Source organism: Meleagris gallopavo, chromosome 7 (genome assembly GCF_000146605.3).
Source record: "Meleagris gallopavo isolate NT-WF06-2002-E0010 breed Aviagen turkey brand Nicholas breeding stock chromosome 7, Turkey_5.1, whole genome shotgun sequence".
Classification (NCBI taxonomy): Eukaryota; Metazoa; Chordata; class Aves; order Galliformes; family Phasianidae; genus Meleagris; species Meleagris gallopavo.
The window spans coordinates 22,343,821-22,359,424 of record NC_015017.2 but is presented as its reverse complement, the minus strand read 5'-3'; the positions used below and the strand labels follow the sequence as shown (position 1 = coordinate 22,359,424).

At 42.2% G+C, this 15,604-nt stretch overlaps 1 protein-coding gene across 1 annotated transcript in view; it reads left to right on the top strand.

Moving 5' to 3' along the window:
* The window catches only part of METAP1D (methionyl aminopeptidase type 1D, mitochondrial), a 39,742-nt gene extending 24,148 nt beyond the window's left edge, over window positions 1-15,594 (top strand). The window contains exons 4-9 of the mRNA XM_019617201.2: window positions 2,807-2,955; window positions 3,655-3,697; window positions 7,151-7,314; window positions 14,674-14,771; window positions 15,228-15,275; window positions 15,354-15,594. Coding sequence (XP_019472746.1) covers window positions 2,807-2,955; window positions 3,655-3,697; window positions 7,151-7,314; window positions 14,674-14,771; window positions 15,228-15,275; window positions 15,354-15,493 — 642 coding nt within the window. The 3' untranslated portion in view covers window positions 15,494-15,594. The remainder of the gene's footprint in view (window positions 1-2,806; window positions 2,956-3,654; window positions 3,698-7,150; window positions 7,315-14,673; window positions 14,772-15,227; window positions 15,276-15,353) is intronic.
* The last annotated feature ends 10 nt before the right edge of the window (window positions 15,595-15,604 follow it).

Genomic DNA, 15,604 nt, shown 5'->3' with positions numbered 1-15,604 from the left:
CTACTGCCTCTCTTCCCCTTCATCCTTCAACTCCTGCTGTTCCGCAGGGTTGGCACAGCACAAGTCTCTGAACTGCTGTTGGAAAAAAACGGCTGCCAAGCTCTACACTATTTTCCAGAGTGCATTGGTAATAAAGCCTCAAGATTTCCAGTAATGTTTCTACAGTATGCTTTTTGGGATACCTCTCAAGAATAAATATGCTGGGAGGAGCCTACTACAAGTTTTTGCAGATGGAGGAGTGATTTTTCACCTTACCTTGATATTTCATTTAATAGCATTCTGAATAGGGTAAAATGGGCTGAGTAGCTATGAGATGCAGAGATAGATGGAGACTATGAGTCAATGTCATTTACTTAAAAAGGGAAAAACATATCAGTTTGCCATGCATTTTTCCTTCTATTCTCATCGCACTGTCCCAGAGATTTAGTTCTGGAGCTGGGGTGGCCAATAACAAAATGCCTGAGGCTTTAATTTTATGAATATGCAGGTTTAACATTTTACGTGCAATTATTTCCTGGTACAGTAAAACTTGCTTCTTTAAAGTTAGGGACATGAACATGTATCTGAAGAATCAGGACTCTACCTCAAGAGTGCAACATGGGGAGTATGAACAAGAGTAGATTTTCAGTAATACTGTGTTATCATACATGTTTTTTATTGCGCATAAAATGCACTTATATGGAGCACAATATAGTTTAGGATGAAATTGATACTGCAAACAGTACATTATAGCAAGAAGCTTCTACATAAACATAACAATCCTAGGAGAGAAGGAGAGTGTTTGAGAGGAATGATGACCAGGCATGTCCCAGGGCTTCCCTTCAAAAGCAGGGAACGTCTTTGTGCAACCAGTTTGTACCCACCTGTTCTCATGCCAGCCCTGCTCTTTAATTTAAGCTGCTTCCTGCCTTTCCTTGAGTCCATTCCCTTCACGGAGTGATTAGAACTCCTATAGCTTTCAGGGTGCTGGATAAAGCAAACTAAGCTCTTTTAGGCTGGCCTTGTAAAGGAGACTCTGCATTCCAGTTGTATTTGAAGAGCCCCATCTCTCCGCCTATTTCGGCTCTCCTGCTGAACCAGCCTTGCACACAGCCCTGCACGCAAGCTTGTGTTGACGCTGTGATCTGCCAGCAGTAATGTCCCCAGTGTGTCAACACTGGCATCACAACATTTGATACAGAGGCACCATGGACTGAGCACATGTTTTTGCTATTGCCATTTACTGTGGTGTTATATATGATAGCACTTCGTAGGTTTGGGGAAGAGATTTGGGAATAGAACAGCACATTCTATGACATGGCAATAGTTTTTTTGGATACAATCACATTGCCTAGTCAACTGTAAGGGATGTGGTGCACTGTAGGTGCAAGTAAAACAGATAATGCTAAAAGCAGAACTTTTCATAGCACCTAAGTCTCCCACACAGGCAGCACAGACCTGTCCACTGGACACCCAAAAGCTGCCCTGAATTCCTTGGGCAGGGGCACCACCCAGTGTGGTGCACTGTGCGTCCATCTGCCTGTTTGCAGCAGGTGATATATAGGTGAGCGAAGGCAGGAGCAACAAACCTGCATGGAGCCAGAACTGCTGGCTGCAGCACTGGGCACAGACGGTATGCAGAAGCTGCAGCCATCACAGCTGCTGCTGCAGAGCAGGGCAGCTGCACGGGAACCCCAAATTGCATATTGGGTGTTGCTGTCACTCTTCATCTGCCCAGCAATGCTTCTATACTGAGCAAGATGCAAGCTGAGCAAATAAACCCAGCTTTAATCTCAGCACAGGACACAAGTGCACTCCCTTGTATTCTCTGTATGTGATTGCTGAATATTTCAGCACATGGTTATGTATGCCTTCTGTCCTGCAGCCTACCTGCGTTCCACGTGTTAGTGAAATGTCCTCAGACATCATAGCTGCCGTAATGTGTGTGTATGAAGTATGATTTTCAAAGGCTCAAAACTCATTCAAATCAAAATCAATTTGCACAGGAACCCTCAAAGGCACTTCTTCCCAATGAGGGCGGTTTCCCTACCAAATCTCAAATTTCAACTCTAACCATTTCAAGACAGAGCTGATCCCAAAGAAAAGCTAGAACTGTATTTTAAGCACGTTTGTTTTCCATCCCACATATTCTCAGAAAATGGCTGAATGATTTATGAGGTTTCTTTAATATGTAAAATCATGAGAAGAAGATGAATCTAGAAAGTATCAAGCATTAAAGCGTACATTCCGAAGAATGATGGATAAGTGCATGTAGATTCACTGTGGCCATGCAACCTATGGCAACTTGAAGTAAAATATCTTCAAGATATGAACTCAAATATTTAGATCTTTTACAACATGAAGGAATACTCAGAGAACTATTTCATAAAATGTGCAAGTGGATAACGATATATGGACTAGGCAGTAATATCCTTTATTTACAAATAAAAGAGGAAAGTAGTATATTTCAAATGACTGGAAGCATGAAAACCGTTTCTGTAGCAGCTACTGTATCAAGAGGCCATGCAAAATCAGTGTCTCTGAGAGCAAATGTGGAAAAAAGGAGTGGAAGGAAGTAGAGCATATTTTAGTTTTTTTAAGAACCTTTGAGTGCTTATTTCTACTGCATCCTTGGTTTAAAACATTATTCTCTTTAAAAAATAGCCCAATATGTCAATAAAGCATATCAGACAGTTTCATGTGTTGTATCAAAGCAGTGAATTTGAAACACCCAAGATTTCATTGAAATGTTTGGCTGCAATCACATTCAGTAAATATGAGAAACTAGCTTTGCTTTCTTAACAGAATGTTATTTTTGATATTTCAGGTTGGCATGACAACTGAAGAAATAGATTCCATTGTTCATCATGAAATAATCAGACAGAATGCCTATCCTTCACCTCTGGGCTATGGAGGTTTTCCAAAATCTGTTTGTACTTCTGTAAACAACGTGGTATGTCATGGTATTCCTGACAGGTATTTCCCCAATAATTTACATTTTACCACCAGGAATGAAAACGTTGAACTGAAATTAATAAATTGTGTTTAATGTTGAACATATTTCAGCTTAACTATATGTCACATGTAGATGTATTGCAGATGCATATCATGTTACCATACAATGCTGATAGAGCTGTAGAAGTGTATTTGAAGTAGAAAAGCAATAATATTATCCTGTTTGTCCAGATATTGGGAAAAAAACAGCATAGTGCCTTTAGAGTTTAGTGCATGGAAAATAAATAATAATTTAAAAAAAAACAGTACAGAGAATAATTCTGATTTTTTTTCTCCAGTGAAATAAGTATAGGGTAAGGAATAAATATATTTGAATTTATGTGTTTTTTTATTATCATCATTTGCAACACATTCAGCTACTCACAAAGTAAAATACAAACCCTAGTGAGAGAAAAAGAATAAACATAATAGTGGATTTTTCAGATGTTGATATATTTTCCCGCTAGTTGTTTCTCATTATTTTATATTCAGCTACACTTGTTCTCAAAGTAGTCAGAGCTGAACATTAAAAACGGTTATTCTGTTTTCCTCTGCCCTCCTCCATCACAAAATCTCTACCCTCTGATTTTTATGTATGTGTCATTAGGTGTTTATTCTTATGTTCCCTTTGTTGAGAACCGTCTGTCACCATTATTTTTCTCCTTTCTGTTTTTGTTTCAGTCGACCTCTTCAGGATGGAGATATTATCAACATTGATGTCACGGTGAGTAATTCATATAAAAAATAGTCTTTGATCAACTTTAGAGTTCCTGGTAGCAACAGGATAGACAGAATAGTGGATGGGAGATGGGGAGCGCACAGATGGATGTGCTGTTTACTTCTAAGGCAAGGCACAAGCAGCTGGTTTCCTTTTTTGTTTTTAACTGTGTGTTTATTCCAGCTAGACCCAGGCCTGACTTGAATTTAGGACTGGAATCAGATGCACTGAGATCAATGTTGGCCTAAGTGAAATGTCAACCCAATCCTGCTATGTGTCATGTTTCTCAGAAGGTGTAATTGTTATTGATCCACTGTGTAGTTAATGCAGAGCACCGCAGTACTGGGCAGCAGCTGAAGATAGATATGTATGAGATGAGCTAACATGAAGAAAGCCAGCATTTTTCCTTCACTCTGCCAAGATTGATCTTCCTCTTCCTGCTGATTTTGAGTGGGGCCTGTCATTATCTTACTCTGTCATTAGAGGCTACATTGGCCTGTGTGTGTCAGTCTATTTGGACAGCAACTCTTTTGCTAGCAGTGTTCCCTACATTTATTAAAATCCCCGAAGGTAGTGTTGTGTTCCATTTCTGGTATAAAAGCCCTGAACCTTTTGCACAGAAACAGAAATAGTGTGATATAACCGTGACTTAATATTTCCAGAGAATGGTCAATTACAGCTGCTTAAATAAACACCGGCTGGATTTCTGTGGGAGCAGGAAAATACAGAAACTGGGAACTTAATTCTCGTTTCATACAGGCAGCGCAGTGTATTTGTGTCTTGCAGAAGCTTTTTGTCTTTTCATTGCACATGCTTTTATTTTCCCAAAGTGGTGTTTATTTTTAATACAGACACAGATGTCTTTCGAATTCTGCCTTTATTTTCCAATTTTTGACATACAAAGGAGTACCATAGGGATGAGATTTTTTAATCGTTAAAAAACTCCTGATAACTTAATACTGGTTTTTTTGGGCCCAAATTTCATACTAGTAGAAGTGAAGAAATCTCAATTGGACTTACTTCCGAGCATGAGATTCCAGCTTTTAAATCACTTTTCCTATGAACATTAGGGTCACTGACCTTTTCCCATGGTATATGTCTGATGCAGAACTGCGTTGTTCTGGGCATTTTTTTCCTTGTTATTTCTTCCCCATTTCCATACTTTCTAATTGTAGAATTCTGACTGCCAGCTTCAGTGATCTTTTGATGTGATCTTTCTTTTTTGCAGTATATTTTGGGCCTAATTTTGTACTGTGGTGAACTGATGTAGCTTTGCTCATTTTACTAGACCAAATCAGCTTGCAACAGCCAAGGATTTAACATCTCATTTCTTTGTAACTCATTAAGACTCATTTGTTGTTTTTTTTTGTTGTTGCTGTTATTTCATCTGTCAGGATAATATTAACAACTCCTTAGATTTAGAAAAAAACACAACTGTTCAGATTCATATGACAGATGCTTTCCACGATATACTAACCCAGATATTTTTGTATTAACATGGAGTATGCATCCTTTCCACCCCACTTTACAAAAGATGTACAACCAAATATTAGTGGTCTTTTGGAAAATATGTTCTTACTGTGTTCTGTTTACCCTCAAAAAACAAAATAAATTTCAAAGTTCCCGTGAATGTGAAAATTCCTGCGAGGGTAGGAATTGCCAATTATCTTTGAAAACATTTTATATTGTATGAAACTGAACTATGCTGTGTTTGGGAACTGTTCAGTTCCAAACAACTTAAGGAAGAAATATTACTTTGCAGCATTGCTAATTGATCTTTTAATTTATTTTTAATGAGCAGAATTGGGATGTTTCACAGGGGAACAGTGTAAAAATCAAAGTAAATATGCCTCAACAAATTGTTTATAATTGCATACAGGTTCTATAAAATGATTAAATAATATTCTGGTTATTAACTATAAACACTTTGCACGACATACAAATTATTTGAAGAAAAAATCTATTTTTGTGCAGTTCAGATGGTAGAATTTCATAGGTGAAATACAAATTTTATTGGCTTCATCGTGTAGCCTTTAGAATGTATTTAAGTGTAGAAAGAGAAGCATTATGCATCGGTGAACTGTCAGCATTGCACAATTTCCAGCCAGCTATTGGCAGGTAAAGCTTCTTGCAACTCAAATCTTTCATTGACTTTTAAGGAATTAGTGTGTTACAGTTGCTGTGGTTGTAGTTTATTAATGTTAAAAATACATAATTGCAGTTGATGGCCAGCAGTAAATGCAATTATTTTTAAGCTCTGCTGTGTTTTAAATCTGTACCCATTTCTCCAGGATGATGAAGTGTAATGTTTTTGTTTGGTTTTTAAGTGCCGTACTTGCTAGAGCTACAACTGAACTCATTTGGCTTACATACGAACTAGCTGGAGTGAAACCTCTCCAGCAGGCATTAAATTGTAAAAGCAGATCTAGCAGCAGCTCCAGCTGGCAGAGGGAGGTGTGCGCCGGGAGGACTGCAAAGTTGGATCCTCGCTGCCATTCACTGTCCTGTGCAGTGCTGTGCACCGGCAGCTGCCTGCATTTTCTTTACATCTCCCCCAACACAAACCTGGCCCTGAGATAAACCGTCTGTAGCCAATTTATTTTTTTTTCCATTTGCAATTGACCAAAAGGAATGTGAGTCTGTGTCTTTCACAAATAGCTTGCGAGTGGCAAAAGTTCAGTGCTTCAGTCTTGGTGAGTCATTAGTCCCAGGAGGATAGTTGCCCACTGTTTGCGGAAAAAAATGTTTTAGAAGATCAAAACTGTGCCCCATTACAATTTGTCTTTTGATAGGGAAATTTGGCTTGCTCCCACAGTTGTGTCTCTCCTGCCGTACTGCAGAGCTGCAAAACCCCTTTCCACACAGTGCTGAAGAGCTCTACCCAAGAGGGAACTTCAGGAGAGCTGAGGCTTTGAGCCTGTGAAATGACAAACAAACAAACAAACAAACAGAAAGCCAGCAGGTCATTAGTACAACAGGTCGCTGCGCCTTCTGCCTGAGCAGAATCCCACCGTACAGGCATGGGGACGTTCCCTGTGGAGGGATCGCTCTCCCAACCACTGCTGATGGACTGGCAGCTTTCCCCATCCCAGCCCTGGGACCCCCTTGGCACTGAGTGTCTGCATGGCCCCCTCCTAGCTTCTGGCATGCTCCTGTCCCCTACCTGAGCAGCGTCACCCATGTCTCCTTCTGTGCTCTGCTGGATGGCCACACACAACTTCTGCATTTGTCGAGTTTTTAATTGGCATCCCTTATGCACCTTGCAGTCTTTTGTGCTTTTTTTTTTTTTCCCCTTCCTCCAGTGTTTTGCTTTTCCAGTCTTATTCTCTCACATGCAGCCTACCAGTGACCTATCTGTTGCAATACATAGCTCATTCCTAGAAACAATAGATTTAGTTTAGATGATCTGTTTCTCGATGCAAAACAAGAAACTGTCTTTACATTTCTGCATGTGTTTAGGTGTATTACAATGGCTACCATGGTGACACTTCTGAAACCTTTTTGGTGGGCAGTGTGGATAAATCTGGTCAAAAGTTAGTGGAGGTTGCCAGGAAATGTAGAGATGAAGCAATTGCAGCTTGCAGACCAGGGGCTCCCTTCTCTGTAATTGGAAACACAATCAGGTAAGCCTTATATTGACAAGTAAAGGGAGGGCTGGCAAGTGGGACAAAGGTTATTGGAGGTTTGGTATAAAGCTGATGACATGTTTTATGATTCAAAACCATCATTTCAGTCTGATATCAGTATGTGAACTGCCAAGCTATAATGTTGTTCTTTGCGTAAGAGGGATTTTTTTTTTTTTTAAGTGAGTTACACCAGGTTCAGCAAAGATAACTTGGAAAGAATCAAAGATATTCGTAAGGTAGACTTATATTAATAGATGTAATCTGTGGTGGGTTTTTTGTTTTGTTCTGTTTTGTTTTATTTGTTTGCGAAACTATACCTCATCTGTCTAATGATGTAAGAAAGTTAGAAGCCATTGTTTTCATTGTATAGCAATAACGAATCTTACAAAGGAGTTAGTCAACATAAATAAGTCTCTGTTTAAAAAGTACAAAAATATTTAACTCGAGAGCTTCTTATCTTACAAAGAGCAGTGCATACTAACGTCATGGGGAAGAAAGAGTTCGCATTAAGAGATTTTTTCCCTGTTTTGCATCTGATCTAGCCATCACTCGTGGCTCTTCTGGCAGTTTGGAATAAAATTGTGCTTAATTTTTTTAGGTGCCTATAGAGCATTTAAAAATGCTTGCAAAAAAAAAAAAATTAAAAAGGCATATATTGTATACATTTCATTAAGCAATACTTCATTGGACTGTTAATGGTCCCAGCATACTATTGAATACGTTGCGATTACTTAAAAGCTGCAAGGCTTAGTCACCTTGAAAGGATGCTGCTTTTTTTTCTCTGTAAATCTTCAGATACTTTAAGGAAAAAAGCAAACGGCAAAATATCAGTCAGATGTGTTTATAGCTTTAAAAATATTGTAACAGAGTCTGAATCAAACTTTAGTAAAACCTCTTTGGGTTATATCTGAGAAGCTTTTATTGAAGACTTTGTATAAAATTGTGTTTTTGACAGTTTTAAATTATAGGCTAACTAGCCTGGAGAAAAAGGATAGTGTCTTTCTGTTCTTTCATAGGAAATGTTGAATCAGACCCCTACTGGGAAAAGAAATTTAATGCATATCTCACTATCTTACTGTCCATGAATATAATAGAAGTGAATTCAAAATGTAGTTTTATTTTTGCAAATGGGATGAGTCGATAGATGCACCTCATATTTTTGAACACCTAGGGTTCAACAAATTTACTGGTGGTGCTCTTGCATTTTAACAAAATTTATTCTTGAGTAGAAGGGGGCACAGAACACTAGATTCTTATTCAAGCATTCTATCGAGCTCTGCATTCATGGCTGTGTCTAAAGGGCATGTCAGCCTTTGATTCTCTCTGAGAGGTAATTATCCTTTTCCTGTCACGGAACAACAAATGATAGCTAACTACAGAGGCACATTTGCAGTAGTCACATTCATCAACTGCAGAAAAAAAAATTCAATTTAATTGTGCAACACAGCTGCACATAGGCTTTTTGAGCATTTCTGTTGTTCTCCCTGTCTTGCTATTCCTCCCTCCAGATCTATTTTTTAAACTTTTTTTCTGGTTATTTTTTCCCCCTTTTTGTCTCTTCTTCCATTTTTACTCTCTGTACTTTCTTGTTAAAGTAATTTTCCTTTGTGGCTCTCATTCTTTTTTCCCCATTGAAGGCTATGAATGTAGAAAATTATCACAATTACTCATATAATTGAGCCTCTTTGTAGCAAGTGCAACTCCAGTAGCCTTTCTCCATCATGAAAATGGTTTCATTATAGGGTTTTTCATATTCTCTGACACCATCTACACAGAGGAACAGGCGTGCAGATGAGATGTACTAGGAACAGGGTAGATCAGTAAGGTCACAGTAGGAATAATTAGCTCTGCTATGGAAAGAGCATCTAGGCCTTTTACTGCTACATAAATGTACTGTCCATGGCTTTTAGTCACAAAAAAACTTACTAACAAATGGAGCTCCCGCCTACTACTTTGAAAAAAAGATTTGTATCAACACTACAATTTTCCATCATTAAGACTAATAACACAGAGCCTAGTATACATCAAGGGGAATAAAAAGAAAAATCTCACATTCAAGTGGCGGCTGGGTGCTGACCTTTGTTCCCTTTTTTTGTGTTCAACTTAACTCTTTACAAAAAGGAGCCACACGCCACACCAACATGCAGGTGAACTCCAGCTAGTGCGAGCAAAGCATGGCATTCAATTGGAAAATCTGATAAATCTCCATGCAGGATAATGCATTTCATTACAGATTCACTACATTAATTCTAGCTGTAATTTAAAAAAAAAATAAAAAAAAAAAAAAGGAATGATTAAAAAAAAAGAACAGAATTGAATGTGACATTGAATTTTTACTGTGCTGTTACGGAGGTCAGTTTACTTGCAGAGTATAAATATATCAGCAGTGCTCCCTCTAAAAGCAGATGAATCAAAGCCAGTAGACGTCCAATCCTGCATATGAAATACTAGATTGTTAACTTTATTTTTCAAGATTTTACAGTGTAGATGGTTTAAATGTGCCGGTTTGTTAGAATCCCTTTAACAGTGCCTCTGCTGAAAGAGAATGGGTGAAGCTGTGTGTTTCTGGTTGCTCAGCTTTCTGCCTTCGCATCCATCTATCAAATTCTTCTGTTTTGGGAGACTTTAGAGATTGTAAACAACTGAGAATGTTTAGGCCCATTGGAATGGAGATGTGTCTAGGTATCTTTCGTCCATATTTTCTATAGAAGTGCTCAAGAATGTATCTTAGACGCCAAAAATCAGAATATTTGCTTCCTATAAATGGTTTAGGAACAATTGTATTACAGGAATAACCTTGCATCATAAGATATTTTTTGTTGCGGAAGCTCAGTAGCTGAAACAGAGTGTTTCATGGGCAGTAGTTCTGTGTCACATCGCCTAGGAGTTGCAAAAACAAGATTACGTGGATGCAGGAGTTACTCTGCCAGGAAGAATGGGAATCTTTGCTAACATGTTCCTATTGAAGATGGTGGCAAAACTGTCAATTGGCCCCAGTGGGAACAGAATTGGGCCCTGTATTCCCATTTCCTTCTACTGCTGGTGGCATTTCTCTTTCAGACAGAAACAAAGCTGGTTTGAAATCTACGTTTTAGCCACTGAGCTTAGATATGTGGAACTGTTGTGGGTGTATAGAGCTAGAAAACATAAATGCGATATTGTTAAATGAACCAATTTTCAACTCCTAGGAAAAAATAGTAGTGAGGAAAGTATTAATAAATGGTTTAAAATGCTTAACTCCTAAGTGTATGTTTTGATATTAATTTAGAACAATATAAAGCAGATTTTTAAAAATCTGTTTCTATCAGATTATGCACATTTAAACAATAAGTGGCTCAGGCAAAATAAGTCATTTTAATGTCATCTGTGATAGATTTTCCTTGACAGCTACAGTAAATTACAATTACACTGCTTCTCTCTGCACTTGAAAGTAAGCATTGCAATAAATTATCTTTTATTTCAATCCATCATGTCTGCTTTCAGAAACAGAGAACCTCAAATAAAAGTTCAACACTATTGTAAGAAAAATACAGTAATTTGTGTTCCAGTTTGAAACTCAAATGTACCTTTCTTTCATGAAACAATTGTTGGCTTTCAAAAATATTACTAATTATACCTCAACATTTATTGTCATTATGGGGAATCCCTGAACTTGTGTATTCCCTCAGTCTAGGATTACTACTTAAGTGAAAAATACTGTAATATTTTCTCAGTCAAAATTTATTTTCTCAAATTAGTTAATATGGTTTTATTGAAAGTAAATATTTTTTACCACATGCAAATTTAATTTAGGCTGATACTGATTTCAAGAATTAAAGAAAGAAAGAAAGAAAAAAAAAAACAAAGAAAGAAAGAAAGAAAGAAAGAAAAATAAAAAAGCAGCGTCCATGGATCTGTTATCTCCTGGTGTCTCCCAGGTGGGCTCACTGCCTGCTGCTATGAATGGGTAGGGTTGGTCATGCTGCTCTGTGAGGCTGCATGTGCCAAAGTTCTGGCTCCGGGGAGAGCTGCAGGCTCTGGGGGAAGTGCCCATAGCTGGGAATGGGTTCCCTATGATGCTCAGCCCAGGTTGCAGTGCGGGATGTTGGCCAGGCTCAAAGCAGGGTTTGGTTTGCTTAGTTTCCTTAGTGAGGGCTTATTGTACCGGACCAGACCTAGCTTGAGGAAAAAGCAACAGAATCCAGTAGAAAGAAAAGGCAGCGTAGGTTTGGGAATTTCTGGTCCCGGAATGGGAGTTCCAGTCCTGAGAGAGTGGATGTTGTTCACTCTGGAGCTGGGACACCTATTTACTCCTGGATGCTCACTGGGGCTCTGTGGGAGGCTCAGGACCAGCCCTATAAGGAAGTCCTGCCAACTTGCTTTTCAACCTCTCAATGGGAGAGATTTGTCCCATACACCCAAAAACTCCTTTCAGAGGGGCAGAGCACTAGAGAGAGCTCGCAGAAATGCAGCCCTGCCTGTTGCTGCATTGTTGCAATTTGTTGGGCTGCAGCACATCTCCACACTCATCCCTCCTCTGGCAGGGGTTAGATAGATGCCATCTGGTAGAGAAGGAGCTGATGCCCAGCTCTGCCGTCCCCTCAGGAGCACGATGGCAGCATACAGGGTCTTTGCCCATGTGCTGCCCGCACTGACCTTCCCCTTCCAGCTCAACTGCTGCTGTTCCATCCTGGCGTGGGCACTTTGCCACCTGCTGCAGAGGAACAGCCCTGCAGGTACTCAACTGCAGACACTGGGCTGTACCGCTCGGCAGCAAAACATGAAATCAAGTACTGGGCTCATTAAATGATTATGCTTTTAATCCTGACCAATTCACCTCTGCCCAAGTGTGCTACATGGCTCCAAGAATAAAATGCGTAATGGTGAATGTTATCAATGGATATTTTTAACAAAGGTTGTGGTAAAGAATCCCTATGTTTTTTTTGTGCTGCCAACGCAGCGTATCTGTGCTGTCTGGGCACCGGCAGGACTGGGCCTTGCCCCAGCTGAGTGGAGGCAGCCCCGTGCCTCAGCCCCATGCTGCTGCTCTCCTTCCCCTCAGCCCCGCTTCTCTCTCGCCCTTCTGTCCCATCTGCAGCCAGCGCCACTCCAGGTGTGTCTACACAGAGCAGAGCCTGTAATCCTCTGGGGCTGCCCTCCAGGGAGAGTTGGATAGAAAGGCCGCTGCTGGCAGACCCTGAGTGAGGCAGCCAGGCCAAAACTCCGAGCTGCTATCAGCCACAAATGGCAAAGATGGGCAGAATGCCCCGCTCTGTCCTATCCAAGTTTTTAGCCAGGTCCTGCAGCCCTGGATGCTGGTGGGCAGAGGGATGGCGGAGGCCAGCAGTTCACACAGCACTTCCTGTGCGAGCAGCACACTCGCGCTGACAGAACGGCCCTAGCAAGCTGCAGCAGGGCTGGCAGCCACCTTCGTGATGGGAGCAGGGTTTCACAGTGCCCTTGTGGGTGTGACAGCTCACTGGGTTTTCTCAGTACTCTGAAGTGAAGCTAGTAGTTGTGGAATGCTTTGAAATTCCCTATACTCCCTTCTGAAGCACAATGTTAAAACCAGACTGAATGTGACCAAGTTGTATACCTGCAGCTTATTTTCTCCTCAAATTTTCTGCATGTTGTGTCAGCTTCATTGGTCACACTGCATTTTTAGGTAAAGAACACCAAGTCAGCTTGTAGACAAGTTCAAGTGGGAAGGCAGGGGAGTGCAGGCGCCTGTCAATGTGGGTGTCACAGCTCGTGAGCTCCACATCTCCTGTCTTGATTCCAGCATCCCCTGTTTTGGTCCCAACCACCTAAGTACTGATGTTTTTGATCTCTTGGGCAAGGAAGTGGCAGAATTCACTACTGCCATGCACAAGAACCACTTCTTTCAGGGCAAGAGGAGGGAACACTGTCACACCAGTGCCCCAGGTGCCCTTGCTCAGCTGGGCATGGGGCACAGCCTCAAAGCAGCTGGTGGGGCCATTTGCGCTCCCACGGAAAGCCATGTGAAGAAGAAGGGACAGCTCACCATGTGGTGCATGTCAGGCCTCCCATCTCTCTTCAGGGAATTGCTTCCCCCGTCTGGGAACCATTATCTGCATTGCTGTAGGCTGGGTCACCGGAGACCTTCCATTTCATTTTGTGTATGTTTCTGAGTAATCTGACTTTGTGATTCCTCTCTGATCTTCTTCGGCTTTCAGTGGTGTCACAGCCAGCCCCAGCCATGACCCAGGCTAGCTGGCACGGTGGGGGGCATGGATTTCCCTCACTGCAGGGACCTCTTGTTACATAAACCGTCATGGGTTTTTTTTCCACATCAACTATATATAACATCAAGCTCTGGACCTTGAGTGCCACAAATTGAAGCCCAATTTCTAGCCATATTAGTATCCTTCTTTGCCAGAAATTAGGAATTTGGGGACAGCTAAACATGAAATTTCCAGTCTTCTCCAGATAGAAATGTGATGGCTGTCTGTACTGAGGCAGCGGACACATTTGTTCAGCTGTCACTACAAGCAAACCTGAAGTGTGAAGGGCCCACTGTGATCTTAAATGAACAAATGAAGCTTTTAGGTTTGTAGACAAAATGTTTTCAGACAGACTGCCTTCTGTCCCGCTTCCGTGCTCCTGTTTGCTCTGGGCACACTGTGGGGATGATACTCAGGAGCAGCTCCTCTGTCACTTGCACTCCACCTCAGGTGTCCCAGATTTCCATTTGGGATGGGGCTGGCTGAGCTGCCTGGATCAGTGCTGTAGAATGGCCTGCTGGCAGAGCCTGGCCTGCTTCACAGGGTACTCCCAGACCTCTGGGTCCCCAGCTTTGGGCACCAGGATGGGATTTTGCTTTCCTAACATTCTGCACAAAATCCCATCCTGGTGGGAAGAGGCCCGGGGCCAGGCTCTGTTCCACAGACAGAACATCTGTCTCTCTGGAAGATGCTCTTTTTGAGAGTCTGAGAAGGACCGGACAGATCTTCCCAGCAGAACTGAAGTGCCACAATTATGATGATTTGTTTTGGGGACAGTGCTGATGGGTTCAGTAGAAATACATTGTTCATTACAACATGAACAGATTTTCTGGAGTTGCAGTGCATTTTGGCACTGGATGTTTGCAGTATTTCAGAAGGGAACAGCTTGGTGTTTCCCTCCACACTGGCACAGGCCACAGGTGCACACAGCGGGGCACTGCAGGCAGCAGGGGCTGCACTGCTCCATGCTCTGCCCCAACAGGCCCATTCACTCTGAAACCTAATGATGGTTACGCAATGGCTGCTTTCTTTCAGAACTGGCAGCGGCCCTGCGTTGGGTGCTGCTGATGGCGGTACGGATGTGTGGCAGGGTCGGGCCGTGCTCGTTAATGATGTCCTCTTCGCCCTGCAGCTCTGTGGCACAGCGGGGTGGCTTCCAGGTGTGCCCCTTCTTCGTCGGCCACGGCATCGGGTCCTACTTCCATGGGCACCCCGAGGTGTGGCACCACGGTAAGCGGCCCCAACCGGAGCATCATCTCCTCCCGCTGAGAGGGCTCCGGCGGCAGAAGTGCGATCGAGACCGGGATGGCAGCCCCGAACCTGCAGGGGAATCTCCGCGGGCGATCCTCCCAGACATGTCCCAGGATCCGAGGAGTCGTCGGGGCTGAGGCTGGGGAGAAAAACGACGGCGGGAGTGGGAAAACCCCGGTGGAGCTGTAGGGTGGTGGGGTGGGCGGCAGGGACAATGAGAACGGGCGCTTGGATCGGGTCTTGGGTCGGGGCCAGCGTGCGCGGCACCTGTGAGCTGGAACGGGTTCTGAAACCGAGTGCTAGGCGCTGTTACCAACACAAAAAAAAAAAAGAAAAAAACGAAAAAAAAGAAAAGAAAAGAAAGAAAGAAAGAAAAAAAAAAGAAAAGGTGAAACGAGACAACAACTATAAAAGCGTTTTTATTTTCTTTTCTAGCCAATGACAGTGATTTGTTAATGGAGGAGGGAATGGCGTTCACAATAGGTTAGTAAATGTATTCTATGTTTGTCTTTAAAAAAGCACACACACAACAACCCAGCTCTGTGCCGTTTCTTTGAGCAGAGAAGCGTCCCTTCAGAAACGGGGACGGAGGCGACACTGGCCCCTGGGAAAGAGATTCAAACGTTATTCTGAAAAATGCAGTGAGGGATCAGCTCCCGAGTGAATTTGGGAAGGAAAAATCTGATCGTAAATCTTATTAAGCGGCGGACCTGACGCGTCGTTTTGGCAGTGCGGCTGTGGCGGTGTGCAGACAGCAGAGCGCGGCTGTGCCCCGCTGCCCGCTGCCGCCAGAGCTGCGCCGGGCCGGGCCG